Below are 24,256 nucleotides of genomic sequence, written 5' to 3'. Positions count from 1 at the left end.
TACGAGTATTTTTTAGATGAGAAAGGCGGCGTGATTAAGGAGCAGAAATCGAAAACTGAGTTTCAAAATATTTAGACAGTACCTTATTTCAACTATGCTGACCGATGCATTTTCCTGTGTAGTAACAAACTTGGCCAAGATTTTAATGGGATATACTTAATATCTCATTTTATCAGTTTATTGTTGTTGAATTGCACCACCGACACACCTTCAGGAGTTTATTACCTTATGGATGGTGACCACATTTTTTAAACAAAAAGGTGGACATTATTTAGCTCGAGGCAAAGGAGCTTTTTTTGCCTCAAATACGTTTGACTTAATGACAACTCCATTTCTGTTACTACCACCTTGATGCTCAGTTATAGACGGTAAATGTAGATATGGGTAGTAACGGATATACTTATTACTATTATTTTTGAGATAGCTTTTCGTATATGCATTCAACGGATAGAACAATGTCCTACACAGAAAGAAATCCTGAAGAGATGCATTTAAAGTATTTCTGATTCCAATACTTCTCTTGTTAATTCTAATTTGGTTTTTTTAGGTCTTTGTATAGTTTGGATTTTGATGGTAGTGTTAGCTTTTTTAAGCCCGTTTTGATATTGTGATTTGGTAGGATGGAGTATAATTATTTTTTGATTAACGATAATCAAGCTTCTAGTAGCAGGAGTAATAATAATTGTTCTTCGTTGTCGAATACTGGTTGGTTATTTAGGAATTGTCATCAGATTAGTAGTTTGGCTGCTTATTTTGAGCTAAAATTTTGATCGTTAATAGGGCAAGGAATGCAGTGGGAAATGAATGATAGCTCTTTATTTAACTTCTACCTGAGATAGTTTTTTTTTGGTTTGGGTACAGGTTGGGTAAGTCCACTATTAGGTTAATTCTGATATGCTATACAATTTTGGGTCAGGCTAGTTCAGGTTGTGTCTATTAAAATGCTTGTCGTTTTTAAGTAAACGAGTCATAGTTTGAGATTTGGTCAGTATCAAATTAGTTCGGTTTTGGGTCAGCTTAGTTCAATTTTGGGTAATTTTATTAATCAATCTCAAACGAATCATTTTTGGCTCGGGTTGTGTCAAGTCAGGTCGTTTGAGATTTGGTCAATATCAGGTCCAACATAGTTCAGGCTATCTTCATCTCTCTCGGATCAATTTTGATTTAAGGATTCTTGATTTTATTCGGTTTGGGTTTGATTGTTGTCTGATACAAGGTATTTGGGTTAGGGGCAGGCCAGTATTTGTAGGTTTACTCTGAATAATTCTTTGTAAATTTTTTTGATTTATATTATAAGGTGTCATATGCAGTTCAGTGTATTTTTTTTAAGTATGGCTAAAATGAACAAGTAATCAATTCAAATGTTTGTTTCCTTTTTGTGCATAAAACTGAGCGAATCTAGGTTATTATTAGTACTAGCGGTCCTAGTCCTCGATAATTTAATAGGTAAACAAGTTGACATCCACTTCATTAGCTCATTGTTTGTTACTCGTAATCCATGTTCATTTGCATAAGTTGATATTGATGGTGGTGATTTTTTTTTAAAAGCACGGCTGAAACAAATTAGTAATCGATTCAATTATTTATTAGTTTGTTTCTTTTTTTTTTCATACAGTTGAGAGTGAATTTTATCCGGGAGTTGATAAGAAGGATCAGATTAACCGCTTCAGCCAAAATTTGCAGGTGAGAATCCGACTTCTTGAAATAGTTCAGTAATTTATATTTGTTTTCTGTTGAATACTCTTGCAACCCATTATTTTAATCTATTTTGTATTGTTTCTAATCTTTACTTGATCACTCGTGTCCTTAAAAACTTTTATCAATTATATTACTAATTCATCTGATGGGAAATTAACATCTTATAATTTAATTTGAGAATATAAATTTGCGGTTTACGTGTTCCTTATTTGAGCATATCAGTAGGTTTATGTTTACTCTGATGGGATATGAACTTATAATTCATGCAGACACTTAGCTTAAGCGTTTCAGTAGCATTTAGTGTTATAACAATAGGTAGAATTTAATGCCTTTAGAATGATGAAAATAGATGCCCGTGGAGAGTATTCAGAACTGCCTTAACTAGAACCAACCTCCCTGGATAGGACAGCTTTCTTGCTCCTAAATGGTAGTTAAAGCCTTGCATAGCAGCTGCATATTTATCTGTCTTCTATCTAATGTCTTCATAATCATCCTAATAATCATGACCGCTGCAAAATTTCCATCTCATATTTTATGTTTGTTTTAATAAGGGTAAATTAATTGTTACACCCTTATCAAAAATTGAGTCATTCAGGTGCAATCTAAAATATGAAAATGGATTCATGTAATGAAAAATATAGCCGGCATTTATCATTTAGTAATAGTGACCTCTATCAGCAAGAATGTGATCTTATGAAGAGTAGTTTAGTGCTATCTCCGAGCTGTGACAATCAGAATTTATTAGGCCAACAAAAAGGAATAAAACCCAAAAACAATTCTGAAAAAATACGAAGGAAGCAGCTGAAGTTACTCCTCTTCAACCTCTGCTTCTCTTCCAACTTTGTACTGAAGTTACTCCTCTTCAACCTCTGCTTCTCTTCCATCTTCTTTTATTATCTTTCCTTTGTTTTTCTCTTTCTCTTCTGCTCTGTTTTCACTTTTTTTTTTAAAAAAAAGAATTCTTCTCCTCTGCCTTCTGAATACGCTGCTGGTTCTTTTCACATTTTTTTTAAATATTCTCTTGCTTTTACTGTTGTTATTAAGCAGCTGTTTCCTTTCGTGTTTTATTTCTTCTAATTTTCTTCAGGCGTGTGTTCTTTTATTATCTCGTACTTTTTTTCTCTTGTAAATTTTAACTAAGTTGGTTATTTTTGAATTGTATTATGCTCTATACATGAATATATAATTTTAATAGTTATGAACTTTTGATCTTATTTTGTGTAGACATGGATACTAGTTGGATAAAATTGCCAAATGATCATGATAAATACATAGATGGGTGTTTGAAATTTCTTGAGTTAGCTAAAGAAAATCTCCTGGAAGGAAAGACTAAGTGTCCCTGTAAAACCTGTAAACTACGTTGTTGGTTGACATTAAAGGAAGTAGAGGAACATATTTTATTTAAAGGTTTTTATCAAAGATATACAAATTGGATATGGCATGGTAATGGGGATATTTTTGATCATATGCACGGTTTTGAGGCGGGGAGCAGCAGCGTAGGGTCTCTTGTGGGTCGTGATGATATGGAAGGTTTATTAAATGAAGCATGGGTTACTGATAATCATAATCATCCTGCTGAAGAAATTCAGTCTAGTTGTAGTGATGAGTCTAATGATGATGATAATATGGAAACTGATGATGAGTATGATGACTACATTCAAAGCCCAAGAAAAAACAACATTGAGGAAAATGAAAAACATAAAAGATTGTTATTAGCTGTAGAAGAAGAACTTTATGATGGTTGTCAAACTTTCTCAAAATTGGCATTTCTACTGCATTTGTTTGACATCAAATGTATGTTTCATTGGTCTAATGAGTCATTCAATAAACTACTTGAACTAATATTGGAAGCATTTCCACAAATTAAAGTGTTCCCATCAACTTATTACGAGAGAAAGAAGATTATCAATGATTTGGGTCTTGGATATGAAAAGATTCATGCTTGTCCATTTAATTGCATGTTGTATTGGGGGGAATTCTCACAAAAAGAAGAGTGTCATAAATGCCACACTTCAAGATGGAAAAAAACCAGAAGTCAAGTAGGCAATAACAATGAAAAAGAAAAAGGGCACCTAAAGAAAGGAGACGCTGCCAAGGTAATGAGATATTTTCCTTTAATTCCTAGACTACAAAGATTATACGCGTCGCCTAAAACAGCACAAGACATGAGGTGGCACCATGAAAGTCGTGTGAAAGATGGAAAACTTAGGCACCCTGCTGATGGGCTTGCTTGGGAAGAATTTGATTATCGTTATCCTCAATTTTCATCCGATCCTCGAAATGTTAGGTTAGCTTTGGCGACTGATGGTTTTAACCCTTATCGTTTGATGAATACCACATATAGTACTTGGCCAATTATTTTGATACCCTACAACTTACCACCTCGGCTATGCATGAAACCCTCATCATTTTTACTGTCATGTATCATTCCTGGTAAAACTAGTCCTGTCATTGATATTGATGTGTACATGCAACCCTTACTTCATGAGTTGAAATTGTTATGGGAAGGAATTGATACTTTTGATGCTTACGAGGGGAATGTTTTTAAATTAAGAGCAGCATTGCATAGTAATATCAATGACTTTCCAGCATATGCTATGTTATCTGGATGGAGTACTATGGGTTATGATGTCTGTCCTAATGCACTCATTCAACAAATTATGGTAGGTTTGGGGGCAAAATTTGTTATGTTGGTCATAGAAAGTGGTTGGATGAGGATCATCATTATCGTTTTGAAGGCAATTTGTTTGATGGAACAATCGAGAATGGTACTGCTCCTAAAGCAGTAAGTGGGCCTGATGTTTTTAGGCAGCAACAAAGTATTAACTATATTTATGGTAAGTCAAAAACGCGACAAAAACGAAAAAAGAGGGCTCGAGAGATTGGTGTGTCAACTAATCTTGTTAGAAATGACCATAACAAGGAGGATGAATGTAATTTGTGGAATAAGAAGAGTGTTTTTTTTTTAATTGCCATACTGGGAGTTCAATCCACTATGACACAATCTAGATGTTATGCACATTGAAAAAAATGTGTGCGACAATATCTTAGGAACACTTTTGGATATGGATAAAAGTAGAGATAATGAGAATGCTAGAAAAGATCTCAACAAGTTGGGCATAAAGGAACACTTATGGCTGCAAGAACGACCAAATTAGGATCCGTACATGCCTCCAGCTTCGTACTCTATGTCTAACAAGGAAAAAGAGAGATTTTTAAAAGTGCTACAGACGATTAGATATCCCGATGGATATGGCTCTAATATCTCTAGATGTGTGAATATGAAACAACGAAAGCTTTATAATCTTAAGAGTCATGACAATCATGTCTTGATGCAAGATATCCTTCCTGTAGCACTTAGAGCATCCAAGGCCACTGGAGTCATTGAGTTACTCGGGGACATATCTTATTTTTTCAAATGTTTGTGCTCAACAACTCTTGATCACGGTGAGTTGGATGCTCTTCAGTCAAAAATCATACTTATTCTTTGTCGGATGGAAATAGAGTTTCTTCCGACTTTCTTTACAATTATGGTTCACCTACTAATTCACTTAGTAGAGGAGGCCAAGCTTGGAGGGCCAGTTCAATATAGATGGATGTACCCGATCGAAAGGTTAATACTTAAACCTTCAATGTTTTAAATGTTGATTTTTATTTTTTTTGGAGTTAATGTTTGTTTTTATAAAGGTATTTAGCTCACTTAAAATCATATGTGGGAAATAAAGCTCAACCTGAGGGATCAATTGCTGAAGGGTTCATGTTAGAGGAGACCATCACATTTTGTTCGAGGTATCTTGAAGGTGTTGAAACCATATTTAATAGATCAAAAAGAAATGATGATGGAATTCCAGACATGGACCTGTACTTGTACAACTCCGGTGGTCGAGTGATTGGGATGAAGGAAAAAGTACGAGTAGATGATAAGAGTATAAAACAAGCCCATCGTTATATTTTACTTCATTGTGATGAGTTGAAAGTTGTCCTTGAGTAAGTAATCATCTATAGTTATGAATAATTAGCCTTTTTCCAACACTTTCACTTAAGTTACTAATTTTTCTACTTTGAAGTGATTTCCTTTACCAAAAGCGGCAAGGATGTCACTCTAGTAGCTACAATGAAAATGAGTGGATCATCATTGAATTTGGAGAGTGGCTTCAAATTCAGGTTTAGCTCCTTTTTATTTAAAATATTGAACATTAACATAACTTCTCTATCAACAAATTTAATGTAAGTGTTATTATTTTAGGTGCAAAAGTTAGATGCAAGCACTAAAGAAGGCCAACTACGGAAAACCTTAGCTGGTGGTTTAAGTAATTATGGTACAAAAATGACTGATTTTCTAATCAATGGGTATAAATTTCAGACGGTTGATCGTGAGCGGCATAGAAAAACGCAGAATTCTGGAATTATGGTAGAAGCTGACGGGGAAACATATTATGGAAAGCTTAAAGAAATTTATGAGCTGCATTATTTTGGAACATTCAAAGTTGTACTGTTTCGTTGTGATTGGGTAGACATATATAAAGGGATAAAGACTAATGAAGACAAGAGTAGTGTCTTTGTGAACTTTTCCAAGTTGATGCACACTGGTCGAAATTTGTGTGATGATCCTTTTATCTTCTCATCTCAAGCAAAACAAGTATTTTTTGTTGAAGATGAGATGCAAAAAGGATGGTTACACGTGATTAGGAATAAGCCGAGAGATTTGTTTGATACTGGCGAGATTTAATATTACGTTGTTATTTTGAACACTTGTGCTGTTTTTTATTTTGCGTCTTGTATTCTTTTCATTTAAGCGGAAGGTTTTATATATGTTACCCCTGAAGTGATGGGTCATATGTTGCCCCTATAATGATAAGTCAATTATGTGTTGTGCTGATCTATTATACTTTTATTTGTTTTCTGCCAAGTTTCTATCTAATTCTCTGATTTGTTTTGATTTTCTACTCGGGATAAAAGTGCACTAATTATCTGTTCATTTTTTTGAAGGATATATCAAGGATCACTTTAAGGATCACTTTGATCAACCATGAGTTATCGAAGCAAAAGAACAAGAGCATTGATGGCAGAAGATGATGAAACCCAAGTGGTGAAGAAGCTGACTTCCAATGTACCAGTTTCGTCGACGACTACATTGACAGACAATGTCATGAATGATGCCGATGACCTTGGAAGGGGTAATTTCTTTTATCATACACACGTTACAATTTGGTCTTTTTACTAATTCACCACTATCTTTTTTTTTTTTTGTCAAAATTTTCATGTGTCTCCTCCTTTATAATGTTGTACTGCCCAAAAAATTAGTTTAAAATGTTGTACTTAGTATATTTAGCCATAAAGTATCTTCTATTGCATTGTCCCGATTTCTATATTGCATTGAATAATCTCCTTTTTTTTGGAATTTGGCAAACTGGATTGTGCCTGCTTCTGAGTTTTGATGTATGGGCAAACTCCTTTGGCAGAAAGTTTGTGGGAACACCTCTTTTTTAAACTTGCTTTAGTTGGTCTTGGTTTTTATGGAATTTAGTTGATTTTTCTTTCCTTGCCGATCATTACAAGTACATAGAAAACATTATAATTTGGTTATTCCTTTATTGCATCTAGTTTTTTCCCTTATTCATAGGTTTGAATTAAATTGGGATTTTTGTAATTGGATTTGCATCTTTTTTTGTTGTTCGTTTAATTGGGGAAATTGAAATGGTTCATCTAAATGTGTAGACTTAAAGTTTGTTGGGAAGTAGCAGATGGGTGGGTGATGGTTGATGTATTGGTTTCTCATATAAGGTAATTTTTTCGGAAATAAGCATTATTTCGTGCTAGGGTAGTAAGTCAAATGTTTGGTCATCCACTTTTCAACTCCGTCGTCTTTAAAATAAAGTCTTCATACTATTTATGTTTAATTAATCCATCCTATTAATTGATATTGTTTATGTTGTATCAAGCTTTTAAAATAATCATTAACATCAACATTGAAGCGTGAACATACACAAGAATCAATGCACGTTATTAACCCTAATTAATCAAGTAGAAGTCAAACTTATGTTTGTTGTATCTGACATGTAGTAGAAGAAGAGTAGTGCAAGTGTGTGCATGATTATATTTAGCAAATAGAATAGAATTAAGAGGAGTTTGGTTGATGAGAAACGATGGGCTTGGTTGATGAGGAGTTTGGTTGACTAGAGGTCAGCTAGGCTAGTCAGTATGTAATGATCAACATTCTCAAGCATTTGTGGTAACGATAAAAACAGGTGGTTGCTACTGGGATAGCGACTTGGCTGATGGACAAGGCTGGCCGAAGGGCTCTACTAATTGTATATTCTAAATGATATTAGTTAAGTTGGTGGAAGTAATTGTGCAGTCTAAGCTTATGAGGTATCTTAAATAATGTAACTTTTCACAGGTATCCTGGTATCCTCTGCTGGGATGACCGCTAGCCTTCTCCTCGTTTCAGCTTCATCTTAAATAATGCCATGAATATTGATGTGTACTATAATATTTCAATATTCTTTTGTTATAAGCTTATGTGTACTAAAATTATGTAGGTTGAATTATTACAATTTTCACATGTTTGGTTATCCACTTTTCAACTCCGTCGTCTTTAAATAGTCTTTTTTACTTATTACTTGCTACAACGGTTTCTATCCTCTTAACTCATTACATTTTCAAGATTTTCGGGTTTTTTTTTTCATTCTATGTCTTTCGTATCTCTTCATCTTCCACTTTCTTCCTCTTTTTTACTTATTACTTGCTACAACGGTTTCTATACATGGCATAATAACACAATCCCACTTTATGAAACTAAGAATGCATATAAATTAATTTAAATAAAATTCCAAAAAACTCGATAGGACCAACACAAGGAACGAGTAACGTAACACTCTTTATTTTCTGTGAATCCTAAAGGCCTTTGTTTTCTATAATATATTATAGGGGGTCATGAGCTTAGCAAGAGCACCGGTAATGCTGCTGGAAGAACTACTTGCGGTAAGCTTCTCTTAAACTCGATCTGTTTTGTCTTGTGATTGTTTCTCTTGTTTCTCATGGGTATTATTATCTTGTTCTGATTGGTGCAGCTGATGTGAGATGGGCACCATTTAAACCTCCTATTGGTAAACCCCAACTTGGCAGCAACAAATTTTTGAGTCAAAACCTAATTATTCAAAAACAGCAGAACGCCAGTACAAAGGTTATGCTAGCTAACAAAGTCAACCCATCCATACCACATAATGGATTTAGTAGTGATTCCCCTTGTAATATCAATGAAAGCTCACTTCTTAAAACCACAAAAAGTGTACCCATTTGGAGAAATGCTAAAACTCAAGCATCGAGTATGAAGTTCTCAATACTCGGATGCCAGAAATCCTCGCTCGACAAAATTTTCAACAGCATAACCTCCGGTCTGCTACATATCCTCAAATTAATGGTAATTCTCTGCCTATAGAAGTGAGCCCTAAGGATCAAGAATCACCTATTTGGAGAAATCATGTGACTGAAGCATCAAAGAGGAAGATTTCAGCAATGGGACGGCAGAGATCCTCGTTCGATAAAGATTTTGAAAAAAGGAACTCATCACAGGAACCTGAGTCCATGATACTTCACAATAAGCAGTCTACCGCTTCACCAACATTTAATATTCAGTCTGTTGCTTGCCCTTAGACACATTCTCCTTCTCAGACGTGTGATCCTCGGCTCAACCGTGAGAATAAATTTTCCAAAAGTCATTCTAATGATGTAGAATTGAGAACAAAGGATCAAGTATCACCCATCTGGAGAAATCCGGTAACTGAAACATCAAACACTAAGATTTCAGTAATGGGACAGCGGAGATCCTCACTCGAGAAAGACTTTGAGAAAAGGAACCCATCATGCAAGGAATCTGATCCAAAGATGCTTCACAAAAAGAAGTCAACTGCCTCCCCATCAGTTGATATCCGGTCCTTTGCTGGCCCTCGGACACATGATGCTTCTTTGCCTCCATGCACTCGTAATAACAAGGCACGTATCTCAAGTTGTTCTCTGCCTCCATCCACTCATTCTTCTCAAACATGTGATCTCAGACGTAGTCATCAAAACAACCTCTCTGATGATGTGGAAGTGATCCCAAAGGATCAAGAATTACCAAATGCACCCAAAGAGACTTCCAGTTTAGAGAATGGTCAACAAACTACATCCAATAATGTCCGAGAACTGTTCAAGTCCACACGTCGTAATTTAATGCCTGAATGGCCGGATGAAGTAGAATTTGACGAGAACGAGGATGTTGTAACAATAGGTAAGGTTCTCCAGCTTTTAGTGTGCTTTTATAAATACTACCTTCGAGTCACTTTTAGTTTGCGTTTTATTTTGATACTTTTAGTGCATTTTTTTTTTTTGCGTTTTATTTTGATACTTTTAGTCTGCATTTTTTTTGTAGATGCTGATGGAAATTACGATTTGGTCAGTCACTTAATCCACCCTAATGATGTTCAGCATGCTAACGGCGTGAAGTACTTTGTCACTTTTAATGAGTTTTACCAACCGCTGAAAAAAGGGGGGCATATTCTTGTAAAATTTATTGGGGATGTTGCAAAACAGGAGCAGTTTTGTCCAATTAGAGAAACAAATTGGCGTCATGTCAAAGAACACTTCAAAGTTGAGATTGTTAAGTTGATTCGAGTAAGAATTTCTCGTAATCTATAAAGTTGATCTCTTTTTACAAATTGGTTAGTGCAGGTTCAAATTTAATGTGCTTTACTATAATTTCTTTATTTTTTTTTTCTTCCAAGTCCCGTTTTGTTATACCCAATGGTGATTGCTACGACCAAGGAATTTTGAAGCGCACGGGTAAAAGCTTGAGACTATATAGACATTCCTTAAAGAAGAAGCTTTTCAAACCTACAACATTGACGAAAGAACAGATATACCAATTGGCGCCTTCTGGACATCCTCATGACAGCTGGATTGATTTGGTTGATTATTGGTACGGAAAGGGACAGGTATATAGCAAAGAATGGTGACATAATGGTGTACTTAGCCACGTATGTGACTGATTTATAATTATTTATGATTTTAATTTTGATGCAGAGGTATTCGGATTGTGGAAAGGAAGCACGTGCACTTCAAAATCATGTTCATACATCCGGAGCTAAAAGCTATGCTAATATACGAGCTTCTTTTGTATGACTTCATCTAAATTTAACACATCTATACATTAAACTTGTTAGTATATTTAGCCATATCATCTTGTTGATATTATGTTACAGGAGGAGAGAAATAATAGGGAACCAAGTGTATCGGAAATGTTTAGGAGTACTCATCAAAAGAAAGACGGAATGTTTGTCAAAGACAGTAACTGAAGACTTTTTGGTAAACATAAAAACTTGTGATGTTGCTTGATATATCTTCCTTGAAAATGTTGCTTTAATGAGCTTTATACTTTTAATTTTGTTGAGTATAGGATGATGCAGATGCTAATGTTCAGACAGAAATTGAAATATATTCAAGTACAAAGCCTCGTGTACAAATTGAGAATGAAGCTTTCAACAAGCTAATGTACGGGGGAGAAATCCCCAATCTTCCCGTTGGTTATGGATTTGGTGTGAAACAAAGTGATGTATTTGGTGTTCGTAGTATATTAAGGAAAGAGAAGTTCCATAATGGTGAAAGTGACGGGTTAAAATTACAGAATATGGAGAAAAAAGTGGCTGATTTGACCGAGTTAAATAAAGGGCTGGTCAAGCAAAATCAAGATATAATGAAGATGCATAATACGAATCAAGACTTGCTGAAGAAAGTCCTGGATGTTCTAAGCACCGGAACAACATCAACTGAGGACATAAACCTTGCAAAGAATATCATACATGCAACTAATACACAAGTACTTTTTACTTGTTTCACTGTTCTATCACCATGTGTGTATCCATCTGTGAAGTCCATTGCTACTAGGTAGGGTCATGATGCTACAATTGAAATTTCACTGCTTAGAATGGTATACTGAAATATGGTCTGATACTGATACAATGTTCTCTGTCAGTATATAGCTCACAGATACTATCGTGATACACTGATACCTAAGAAATTCTACAACCTTCCTAGGAGTACCCGGAAATGTAGATAATAGTCACCTCTCATAGGTGTCGTGGTTTTCTCTACGCCTTCAGTGATATAGTAGTCATTACAAGCTTACTTGTAGTATTAGAGCATGAAGCCAGCTTTGGCTTCTTCCTGCATTCTGATTAAAGAACAAGAAACCTTTTTGTAGCATTTCGTTCAGTAAAAACTATGGCCTCAAGCAGTGGCAATTTGACTCCCTGGTTTTGTTCTCTGTTGTGTGTAAAGGCGGCTTTCGTTTCGTGAACATCAGCATAGCAACAGCGATAGAATTTTGTTATGGTTAGTTCAATAGTAGCTGATGCTGCCCTGGCAAGTGTATTACATATATGGTCTTATTCAGCGAGTATTTTGCCAACTGTTTTATCATCTATTTTGGATACCCAGCTACTTTGAGTAATACTTTTTGGATGGAGGTAAAGGAAGGGTATAGTTCTCCTTATTTGCTTACCTGAGTGCAATCGGAGCAAAAAGGCTCTCCTACAATCCAGATTAAAATCCTAAGACCTTCAAATTTGTCATTCTTTGGAAAAAAATTCGAATCAAGAAAAGAATTGTCATCTTTAAGCTGTACACTTATGTTGCTACTATTAATGTTAATGTTTAGCTAATGTTGCTTCGCAGTTTCATTACATTTATGTTAGGATGATCATTGTACTTTTTGTGAACTAAACTGAAACTGAATTATTACCTAATACTAAATCGACACGCTCATTTGAAATTTGTAGGTTTCAGATTCTTCGGATGGTCAAGTCGCGCCGGAATAATGAGATGGAATGTTATCTGCTACTACAACTATCGCGTCGAATTATTTTATCAAGAGATTTTTTGTTCTAGTACCATTTGATAACTTGAGTTTTAATATGTATTTTGGATTAAGTTTACTCAACACTTTTTATTTTGGCATGGTTGAATAATATAATAATTGTAGTAACTAGCTACTAATTAATTATTATATGAGTTTTTTCTAATTTTCTTGGTTATTATTAATTATGAGGTTTTGTTACAATATTATACGACGACCCTGGTCGATAATAGTGCAAGGACTTTGATTAAATATATATCGTGATGTATGAGTAAAACAAAATTGATGCATACAATTTTGTTATACAGAAATTTAACAAATGACGCCTAAAAGCGTCATGAATATATAATTTTGGCGTCGTAATTATGCCATAGAATAACACTTAAAAGCATAGTTTTTATTATTGACGCATAAATGCGTCAATATTGGTGACGCTAAAAAGCGTCAAAAAATTCTGACGGCAAAAATTTTGACGCTTTTACGAAGTGTCGAGAATATAATTATCGACGCTTTTTGCGTCGAGCGTTGGCTTTATAAGCGTAAAAAATGCAAGGGATTTGTTGTAGTGTTTGTGTGAATTTGGTTGAGGAAATTATGTTTTATGGATGAGGGGATTGAGGGTTTTGAGGGTTTTGAATGTGTGTTTGTGTTTTGAAATAATGAAATGAATTCGGGAAGAGGGGTTTTAAATCCCGTTTTATGGCTTCAGTAGCAAGAGACGAGCGGATTCCTCAGGAGACGCTCGGATTGTTAAACAGCAGGCTCAGGAATTTCTAGCCCATGCTGAGACGCGCGGATTCTTCAGGAGACGAGCGTCTTTCAGCAGATGACGAGCGGATTCCCTTGAAGACGTTCGGATTGTAAGATAGTGTGAAACTTCAATTTTTGAAACAGTCAAGACGCGCATATTTCCACTTAAACGAGCGTCTTCAGACTCAGACGAGCATCTTTACCTGGAGACGCTTGGATTCATAGCCAGTATGGATTCTTCAATTCCCAGGTCTCCCAAGACGAGCGGCTAGGTGATAGGATGCTCGGATTATGCCCAAGACGAGCGAGTTCCCTCTGGGATGCTCGGATCTTCTCATGTACCCACGGGTTCAGTTCCACCCGCGGGGATTCTTCATTTTCCGTGTCATTTCTTCTCCATTTCTTCAATTTTGGCCCATGTTTGGTTGTCATCAACTTCGGTAAACATACCATTGGATCCCATATTGAGAATGTTTCGGGAGTCTTCATATAGACCGTTCCAAAATTGTTGTACAAGGAACCACTCGCTAAGTCCATGGTATGGACAAGAACGACAAGTGTCCTTAAATCTCTCTCATGCTTCATACAATGATTCCTCATCCCTTTGCTTGAACCCGGTGATTTGGGCTCTCAACATATTGGTCTTCTCCGGAGGATAGAATTTCTTGTAGAAAGCAAGTGTCAACTTCTTCCATGAGTCAATACCAAGGGTAGCCTTGTCTAGGCTCAACCATTGCTTTGCGGCACCAATCAAAGAAAAAGGAAATAAGACCCATCGGATTTGGTCTTGAGTAACTCCGGTTTGAGAAATTGCATCACAATAGTCACAAAAAGTCTTCATATGTGAATGAGGGTCTTCACAAGGCATCCTGTTGGATTAAGTTTCCTCCGACAATAAAGCGATCACAACTGTTGATCATAATGATCACATGTTTAAATCTCATTTTAAGAATACATGTGGGATGTAATATTTTACAGTCAACTGGTCCACACATATCGGTAATGATTGGCTGACTAGAGTTTGACATTACTGTCGTGCGACGGTGGTGATCAGTTGATCCCCTTAGGTCATACCTATAGGGAAATCCTCTTAGTTGATTATTTAATTAATCGTATGCCGATACGAGTTAATTAAATCGCTTAAAATTGACGGATGATTTTGTGAGTATAGTTAACGTATCTTATTGTAATTTGATTAAATGAGACACGGTTTATGTAATCGAATTGTTTTATTACTTAGATGAAATTATTGTTTACGGAAACAATTGAAACGGAATGAATAAATTATTATAAATACAGAATGTTGTAGTTTATAATTCGGAAACACTTTTGGTACAAGTAATTATGAATTACTATGTTAATTTTTATAAGTGACATATTTTATTAATATGTTGATTTTTAATTGTTAAAAATACATTTTATATATAAGATGTCATGTAATGTGTCACATGTGACATATTGAAAAAATCACAATAAAATGGACTCATCCATTTTATGTGTGTGTACCGAAATGGAGGGAGTTTTAGGATAAAAATTGTGTTGATTATTTTTAAGTGGAAAACACAATAATTACCTATAGTCTTAGCCTTGCATGCCTATCTTTTCTTGGGTAGAAAAACTAGCCCATGCATTGGACATCATACTCCCTCCAACCGGTTTCACCATGGTAATAGAGTATGTTTCCTCTACAATTATTCATTCAATCTTATCATAAAAATTTCTAGTGTAAGAAATTAATATACTCTCTAAAATTTGTGAAAATTCTAGAGAAATAAACTCACATAATCACTTGCTCTTGAACCGATTTTTCAAGAGCAAAACTATAATTTTTGTGTCAATTTGATAGTAAGACTTATATTATTTCTAGTACAAAATAATATTAGTTATTAAGAGGTTTCCTTGGGTATATGCTTTTGGGAGATATTCTAAACTTGAATCTTGTTCATCCATTGTTGGAAAGCTCAAGAACTAACAAGAAGGAGATCTTGTTGGTGCCCATAAAACCGAAATCACATAGTAAGGAAAACGATTTTCCTATCTCTTCTTATTTAGTTTGCATGCATAAGATCTAGAATTTATTTTATGACTAAATAAAGTGTTTCATATATGAATATATAAATTATTGAGATTAATAATTTCCAACAAGCGGTATCATGAGCCTTAGGTTGTTTGCATGCAAATCGGTTATTGTTTTTCCGAGTTATAAGATTAACAAACAAAACTTATAAATTTGTGTTTATTATGATATATCACGAAATTTATTATGCATGTTAAATTTTATGGTCCTAAAATGTTTTAGGATATTTTGGTTTAATTTATGGATTTTATTATTCATTTTATATAATAATGGCATTAAAATGTGATTTTTATGATAAAAATGTCATTTTTGGACGAAAAATAGCTAAACTTTGATTTTTCCAGTGGGTTTTGGGTATGTTTTCACATATATTATATATTGATGACCTGTAAATTTTCATAATAAAATGAGTTGTTATGCTCGAAATATGGATTTTTCAAGATAAAATCGAATTTAAATGGAAAAATAGGTTAATATGAGTTATATATCGAATATGGTCATGGAAAATTAGTATGTTGTTACATGCAATTTTACAAGATGTGTGTAAAATATTTGTCTATAATGAAGTCTTTATGCATGATTTATGAATTTTTGATGAAAAATCACATAAATAGTGACTTTAATTAGTAAAAATGCTAAAACATACTTCATGACTAAGGAAAAATGTCACGTGTTGCATTTTATCATATATTTCAGATAAAAATGAAAAGTTGGTAAAAATAATTTTTCTCATATTTTTATGGTCATAATTGTTAAAATCGATAAACCGCAACATTGTTTTTCTCGATAAATTTTCGAAATTTTTAACCTGAGTTTTTGAACATTATGAGTGTCATGGTATTTTTTCCAGAATGTTCATGAGTTTAAATTTCAAAATTTGAAATTATTTGAAATTTTTATGATTTAATTTGAAGTTTATGACATAATTTTGTATTTTAGGTCCATCATGAACAATATTAAGAAATCTAGGTTAATTATTGTCAAATGTTAGTGGAGACTAATTTTGAGTCCTAAGATGGTTAGGGTAATTAACTAGTACATAAATATGATTTTATGTAATTATTGTGATTTTTTAAAAGGTTAAATCACGCAAATCCTTAAAAACCGATTAATATACGATATTGGCTCCTTTAAGGCGATTTAGCATAAAATTGGGCATGTTCATACATATTATAATGCTGCATTTTATTTATGATTGTCATAATTTTATTTTATGTAATTTTTAAATTATGTAATTTTACTTAGTATGGCCTTAGTTTTAATTGGTATTACCCGAAATGTATGGGAATATCGATTTGGTTGTAATTTATTGTGATCTCGTATCACCGTTTTGTAATTTAATAGATTTATTTTTAATTTTAATTAAAAATGTATAATAGGAAATTATGTAATTTATTATGTAATTTATTTATTCCAGAGTTCCTTGAAGACGGTGCCACTCGAGAAGGCGATCCATTAAATAAAGTGTTGCCTTGGAATGCGTGCCAAGATCGAAGTTCAAGGGACCAAATGAGTTGGTTTCCGAATTTGTAATAGTTTATTAGATTTACTATTTTAGGAAGGCCATACTAGGATTTTATTTATGCTTTGCATTTTATTTATATGTTGCATGCATCGCTAAATCGCCATAACTAAAACATGCATTATCATTTAATCGAGTTAATCGACCGTGTCAATTACAATTATCGTAGTTCACCGCTTTAGTTCACTTAAAACGTGATAGATAATAAATTGACATGACCTCTCGCTAAAATAAACAATTGAGACTTAGCCTTACCAAAAATTAGAAATCATGAAAACCTATTTCATGAGGGAGTGCGCTCGGCCCTACCGGGGTACACACCTTGTTACGTAGGGGAAGTGGGTGATAAATGTCTATCCACCGAATTCATGTTGATAAGGGATGAATCGGCCCTACCGTGCCCAAGTTGATGTGGATTTGGATCATGGACACATTTATTCGAAATTTGGATTGAGCTCAACGGAAGTATTCGTGACCATAGTCGCATGTGTTCCGGGCTAAAGATAAATATTAATGTAATTTTACGACCAAGAGTTCTAAAAGTAGAATTGATTAAAGAGTTAATCCACCGAGTTATATTGATAAGGGACGAATCGGCCCTACCGTGCCCAAGTTAATATGAATTTGGATCTTGGAATCATTTATAATAGTTGGGTAGAGGTCACTATATAAATGCTCATATCTTGTTAAAATATTTACAAGTATTAATAAAACGATAAATGTTAAGTTTTCCACTATTCCGTTATCATATTTTTCTATTTCTTTACCACAATTCATATACGATATCATTTCGATTTTAGTTCAAATCTCCATTAAAACATCGTAACAAAATACAAAATTTGAATTTTTCTTCTAAAAACCTCGTATTATCCATTGTAAGGATCTCTTGTGAGGAGTATATATGAAAGTTATTCGTGATCAAAAGGGTTTTTGATTTTCGACTAACATATCTACTTACAATGAATGGTTTCTCATGTGCTTAATTGAGTTAAGTATTTTGAAACGTTAAATCATTTTGGTGACTAGATTTGTTGGAAATCGTAATAGACCAAAATACCGCAACCACTTCAATGAAAGTTTTAAGACTAAACAAACGAATGAAGAGTAGTCTTCATGAATATAATTTTGCTTCTCAAAGCAAAAACTCATTGAAATGAGTGGGAGCATTCTCTTAAACCGTTAAGAAAAGGATAAGGTTTTAAAGAAGTAAAATTAGAATGGAATTTATACAAGGTAATGTTAAAAGTAACGTTATTGAGAATAACCATACTAAACCTATCAATCCCGACCGATAAAATTTCCATTATCTTAATTGTTGGACGCTAGAAAGGAAACTACCCCAAATTATTGAAGAATCAACAAATTAGTTGTGGGACATCTAATGGGACCTTCTTCTTTAAATGTTTATTTGATTGACATAAATTTTGCTAGTACTACTTCGTCAATATTAGAAACCGGTGGTGGTTTTCATCATTTTACTTGATACATAGGATGATTAGAATATGACGACTAGCAACAATGATGTTGAGAGATAGAGTCATTGTGTAATCAATCTAGTTTTGGGTTTATAGTTGTACTTAATTATGACTATTAAGTACATAAACTATAAATAAGAATATAAACTTGTTAAGATACAAAAGAGGTTTCACTTTTGTGACCCTATACACCACGATTTGATGTATGGCTAGCCCATTATCAAGGTGATTATATTCTAAACCAAACTAGAATGATATATCATATAGATGATGCAAGACTCAAATTGGTAACCCAAGATTAAACCTTAAATTCTCGAATGATGAACGCAAAGAGTTATTGAGTACTCTTGAAACCATTAGATCTTATGGTATATGTGTATCTTGTATTCAAGGCAAGATGTCTCGTGCCTTTTGGTTGAAAAGGAGATCGAAGTTGTATATCATTGATCCAAAATAGGTTGATCATTTTCTTTTACCAACTATTTAAGTTGACGCTAATGTGTTCACTTAATAAGGTAAATAGAGAAATCTTTGAAGAAATTCAAAGAGTTCATGGAATCACGATTTAGTTGTGATGGGATTATCAAAGTAAAAACTTTGATATAAGCCAAATGAAATGTGATATAGTATCACAAGTTAATCTCTCTTAGCACGCATTATGGGATAATGTGTGGTTGGATAAGAAATCTAACGCTATTCGATATGGTTTGGACTTCAATCAAGTTACCTTGAGTTACTTGAACCTTTTGGAGAATTTTATCATTTTGTCTAAATTTTTTTTTCCCACTAAATCTAAAACGAATCATATGAGATATGAAATTATAGGGTACCATGTTTGTAAGTTTTTCAAAAGAAACAAATGCTCATTTTTCTTACTATAATCATGAGTACAACGGGATTCGGGATTGTGGCTCGTGAAGCTGTCTTTCTAAAATACAAGTTTATTTCTAGAAGACGGAGTGGGAGAAATTATTCAAGAGCCACAAAGAATGTTATGATTCAAGAGTCACAAAGAATGTTGTGTCGCAAGAAACTGGTCTTTCCTGGCGACATGAGACGTTTTGTGTAAGACGTTGTTTCTTCAAAACCTAGGAGGTTAAAGTCATCACTTGTTGAAGTTGATGAATTAGTGTTACTTTTAGAAAGTAAAGAGCTTGCAACTTACAAAGAAATTGTTTAATTCAAATTACTTCTGGAAAGTAATGAACATATGACTTACATGAGAGTGTTTAAGTCACAACTCAATACAAGGCTTAGAGCCATGAAAATCCGAAATAAAAGGCTTGATTAGTGACAAAGGGTTTTGCACTAAGCAAGAGAGATTTCAAAGCTTGATTGGTTGCAAAGGATTTTGCACTTGTTGAAATGCTTAAGTCTATTTGGATCTTCTTAGGGATTCTGTTTCATTTTGATGATATACATATAGCAAGTAAATCTAAAACCCGCTTCTTCAATTAGAAGGAATGTATTCAATACATGTCATGAGTTTTATAGATTCTAACAATCCTAAGATAATGTGCAACTTAAGAGATGGTCTTTAGTAGGACATCAATGAGTTGGAATCAATGATTTGATCATGGTATAAAAATTTTCCCGATAAGTCGAGAAGTTGTGTTTATACATGAAGTTTAGTGGGAGTTACGGAAATTTTAATTAGTCTTATATGTGGATGACATTGATCACTGGGAATGATTTAAGACTTTTGGAGTAATATAATACATCTTTAATATCCAGATTTATGTAGATAAATCCACATGATATTAGCGTCAAATAAGAAGTTTTATGTTGATAAGATTCATGACTAGTTCAATCAAGTTGAACATATTTGATTGATTCCATTTGCTTCCGCTGCCGAATCAATTAAATAGGACATGATGTATAACACTTCATATACTTTGAGTATGATGAATTGTTTCAAATCGAATTTAAGTAATAGTTACCAAGTAGCCATATAGGTTAATCTTAAGTGCTTGAGGAAGCATTAAGGATGGAAAACAAATTGTTTTTGATGCAATTTTGTGTAAGGGTGTTACACAAATGACAATTGACAATTGAGATTGCGCATGGTTTCAGACAAAACCATAATCAAAACACATTAGGATGGTTAACGAACCATTGTGGCTATGTTATTTAAGAAATGGATTTGTTAGAATCGTTCTAAGGAATAAAGAAAAATAAGGATGTTTACAACGGAAATTGAGTACACTTGCAATCATGAGATGTGCAAAAAGGATGAGTCCCGCACACTGTGAAAACAGTGGGAACTATTCTAGGGCTAGAGGGCCTATGTCTAGATTGGATCTAGACACGTACTCAGAAAGTTTTGTAATGCAAATGTATACATTACAAAGGAAAACGAGTATGTAGTAAGGTTGAGTTAGGTACAAGAAGTTGATAAAACCTACTAACCAAAGCCTTTTCATAGGCTTAACATGATGAGTCATGTCATTTCAATTGGATTGAGATTAATAACTACATAAAAGATCAAATTAGATTGTAGAATATGAAATAGTAATCAGGTATTGACTATTCATATGTGATAATCACATTTGTCGTTCGAGTTTTTAAGCTGAAAAACTCCTTTTATACTTTGTTACATCCAAACGGATTGTAGAGACAACATTGAACCCCGTTAAAGTGAACCCGGATTAACATGGTATTCGCCCATAGTCACTTGTATGAGATGACATCTCGAAGTGACTAGAGTGTGATGCGATTGATGGCAAGTTCAAATGCCATAGAGTCATTTGAGATGACTAGTCGACCACATAGGCAGACTGTTAGGAACACTTTGTCGGGCCTTATGACCGCATATAGAGTTCTGGCAAATTTATATAGCCTGGTCGTGGCGAGAGCTACTATAGTATTCTAATGAGTCGATTCTTTCGACTAAAGACTGTTCTCCTAAGGTGGCACAGTTTCATATTAACTTTGATTTGTGTTACTACGACCTTCGTAAATGGGGTCAAATGGGCATATTTTGGGTTATGATGGCTGTGGGTAATCGAAGGGAATAAGTGCGATAGGAATTGTCAACCCCCTTGTCAGGGTTAAAACAATATCTCAGGGCCACTCGAGGAGTAATGAACTGGAAATGCGTGGCCACGCTCGGAAGGTATCTATTGTAGATGATTCCGGTCAATCAGTTATTCTCCAGATCGAGGAAACCACTCTCGATATGATCACTTGCAAGTACGACCTGAAAGACACCTTGCATTGAGTGGGAGATAGTAATAGGACAAGATAATTGGTGACGCACACTTGTCGAGGACAAGTGGGAGATTGTTGGATTAAGTGTCCTCCGACAATAATGCGATCACAACTGTTGATCATAATGATCACATGTTTAAATCTCATTTTAAGAATACATGTGGGATGTAATATTTTACAGTCAACTGGTCCACACATATCGGTAATGATTGGCTGACTAGAGTTTGACATTACTGTCGTGCGATGGTGGTGATTAGTTGATCCCCTTAGGTCATACCTATAGGGAAATACTCTTAATTGATTATTTAATTAATCGTATGCCGATACGAGTTAATTAAATTGCTTAAAATTGACGGATGATTTTGTGAGTAAAGTTAACGTATCTTATTGTAATTTGATTAAATGAGACACGGTCTAAGTAATCGAATTGTTTTATTACATAGATGAAATTATTGTTTACGGAAACAATTGAAACGGAATGAATAAATTATTATAAATACAGAATGTTGTAGTTTATAATTCGGAAACACTTTTGATACAAGTAATTATGAATTACTATGTTAATTTTTATAAGTGACATATTTTATTAATATGTTGATTTTTAATTGTTAAAAATACATTTTATATATAAGATGTCATGTAATGTGTCACATGTGACATATTGACAAAATCACAAATAAAATGGACTCATCCATTTTATGTGTGTGTACCGAAATGGAGGGAGTTTTAGGATAAAAATTGTGTTGATTATTTTTAAGTGGAAAACACAATAATTACCTATAGTCTTAGCCTTGCATGCCTATCTTTTCTTGGGTAGAAAAACTAGCCCATGCATTGGACATCATACTCCCTCCAACCGGTTTCACCATGGTAATAGAGGATGTTTCCTCTACAATTATTCATTCAATCTTATCATAAAAATTTCTAGTGTAAGAAATTAATATACTCTCTACAATTTGTGAAAATTCTAGAGAAATAAACTCACATAATCACTTCCTCTTGAACCGATTTTTCAAGAACAAAACTATAATTTTTGTGTCAATTTTATAGTAAGACTTGTATTATTTCTAGTACAAAATAATATTAGTTATTAAGAGGTTTCCTTGGGTATATGCTTTTGGGAGAGATTCTAAACTTGAATCTTGTTCATCCATTGTTGGAAAGCTCAAGAACTAACAAGAAGGAGATCTTGTTGGTGCCCATAAAACCGAAATCACATAGTAAGAAAAACGATTTTCTTATCTCTTCTTATTTAGTTTGCATGCATAAGATCTAGAATTTATTTTATGACTAAATAAATTGTTTCATATATGAATATGTAAATTAATGAGATTAATAATTTCCAACACATCCCTCCAAATTGACTTCTCTCAACTAGTTGTATGAATGCGGATTTGGCAATGAAATTACCGGTTAAATGTGGTGGTGTAGAAGTACCATTTGGTAGGTTGTCCTCGGTTGGTACGGAATGTGATGAAAATTTAGGCATTATGGGTTGATTTTGTGGTGGGTTTTGTATTGGGTTGTCCTCTCCTTCTCTTGCAAAAGGGTTGGTAAACTCAATGTTATTTGGTTGAATGTCCACAATTTCCCCGATACCTCTTAAAGTACCTCTAGCAAGTCTTCTATTGTTGGTTAAGGTTCTTTCAATTTCAAGATCAATGGGTAAGAAGTTACCTTGTGATCTCCTAGACATGCAAAATATCAAACAACTCGAAAACAATTTGAACAACCTTGGGGAGATTGACTTCCCCAAGGTAAAGAAAGACACAACTAAAAACAATTAATGAAAATCAAATCAAGTTAACATCGTCCCCGACAACGGCGCCATTTTTGGGTCGGTTTAAAACTCGTCGTCAAAAGCTACCAACCAAAACAATATTTATAACTTTACAAACAACTCTTAGCAAAGAGGAAAGTAAAGGTCGGATCGCAAGGGACGGGTATTGATGTAGGATTTTCAATTGCAAATGGCCGTGTCTTAGGGTGTCACAATTTGGGTTGAGATAAGAGATCAACAATATAAAAGTAAAGTAATAAAAACAAGCAAGATGATTAAAAAGAGATGTAAACAATTGATTAAAAGCACTAGGGTGTCATGGGTTCATAGGGGATTCATGGGAGTTGATCATACAAACATGTTCTCAATTATATAGCAAGCAAATATTGTTGTGATGCGATCGAGTTGGTGTATAAACTTACAATCCCTAAGAAGGTTTGGGTCCTGGAGCCAAATCTATTAGATTGTACAACACCTACAAGTCGACTTAATCCTTCCTATTCAACTATATGCATGGTCTAATAAGGCTCGAGTTGGTGTATAAGCTTACAAGCCTCCTTGAAAAAATAGATGATGGGTAAAAAATGCAAGGATTCATAGGCTCGCATTTCATCAAACATAACATGTGCATAAGTTGAAATCACAACAAGCAAACAATTTAATTATGAAAATATATAAGATTAAGCATGAATCGTTACCCATGTTGGTTTCCCCTAATTCCCCATTAACCCTATCTAGGAGACTACTCACTCATTACCAAATTCAACATGCTAATAAGATTGTCAATCAAACTAACAAGGTTAAACATGATGATCAAATGAAAGTAATTAACAATAATTAAAACAAGGGT

The 24,256-nt window shown here is 34.1% G+C and overlaps 3 protein-coding genes across 3 annotated transcripts; all 3 read left to right on the top strand.

Annotated features, from left to right (window-relative positions):
* The first annotated feature begins 2,924 nt into the window (after positions 1-2,924).
* On the top strand, positions 2,925-4,487 carry LOC141619866 (uncharacterized). Its single transcript, XM_074436889.1, has one exon. It carries the CDS (start codon positions 2,925-2,927, stop codon positions 4,485-4,487), a length of 1,563 nt encoding a protein of 520 aa, XP_074292990.1.
* LOC141623881 (uncharacterized) lies at positions 4,374-6,682 on the top strand. The gene is made up of 3 exons (XM_074440040.1): positions 4,374-5,311; positions 5,386-5,685; positions 5,766-6,682. Exons 1-3 carry the CDS (start codon positions 4,866-4,868, stop codon positions 5,866-5,868), a joined length of 849 nt encoding a protein of 282 aa, XP_074296141.1. The 5' UTR covers positions 4,374-4,865; the 3' UTR covers positions 5,869-6,682.
* Positions 6,683-6,713: 31 nt separating this feature from the next.
* Positions 6,714-12,758, top strand: LOC141623880 (uncharacterized). The gene is made up of 9 exons (XM_074440039.1): positions 6,714-6,875; positions 7,947-8,682; positions 8,772-9,970; positions 10,112-10,353; positions 10,464-10,673; positions 10,762-10,854; positions 10,941-11,043; positions 11,135-11,554; positions 12,516-12,758. Exons 3-7 carry the CDS (start codon positions 9,511-9,513, stop codon positions 11,031-11,033), a joined length of 1,098 nt encoding a protein of 365 aa, XP_074296140.1. The 5' UTR covers positions 6,714-6,875; positions 7,947-8,682; positions 8,772-9,510; the 3' UTR covers positions 11,034-11,043; positions 11,135-11,554; positions 12,516-12,758.
* Positions 12,759-24,256: the final 11,498 nt, after the last annotated feature.

Source organism: Silene latifolia, chromosome X (genome assembly GCF_048544455.1).
Source record: "Silene latifolia isolate original U9 population chromosome X, ASM4854445v1, whole genome shotgun sequence".
In the NCBI taxonomy this organism is placed as follows: Eukaryota; Viridiplantae; Streptophyta; class Magnoliopsida; order Caryophyllales; family Caryophyllaceae; genus Silene; species Silene latifolia.
This window is presented reverse-complemented; position numbering and strand designations above follow the sequence as displayed.

Excerpts from the sequence above, each read along its gene's own strand:
- LOC141619866 (XM_074436889.1), top strand. The coding sequence starts at position 2,925 with ATGGATACTAGTTGGATAAAATTGCCAAATGATCATGATAAATACATA.
- LOC141623881 (XM_074440040.1), top strand. The coding sequence starts at position 4,866 with ATGCCTCCAGCTTCGTACTCTATGTCTAACAAGGAAAAAGAGAGATTT. Across the intron at positions 5,312-5,385 it reads TGGATGTACCCGATCGAAAG|GTATTTAGCTCACTTAAAAT; the intron begins GTTAATACTTAA and ends GTTTTTATAAAG. Across the intron at positions 5,686-5,765 it reads GAGTTGAAAGTTGTCCTTGA|TGATTTCCTTTACCAAAAGC; the intron begins GTAAGTAATCAT and ends TCTACTTTGAAG.
- LOC141623880 (XM_074440039.1), top strand. The coding sequence starts at position 9,511 with ATGGGACAGCGGAGATCCTCACTCGAGAAAGACTTTGAGAAAAGGAAC. Across the intron at positions 9,971-10,111 it reads CGAGGATGTTGTAACAATAG|ATGCTGATGGAAATTACGAT; the intron begins GTAAGGTTCTCC and ends TTTTTTTTGTAG. Across the intron at positions 10,855-10,940 it reads CTAATATACGAGCTTCTTTT|GAGGAGAGAAATAATAGGGA; the intron begins GTATGACTTCAT and ends ATTATGTTACAG.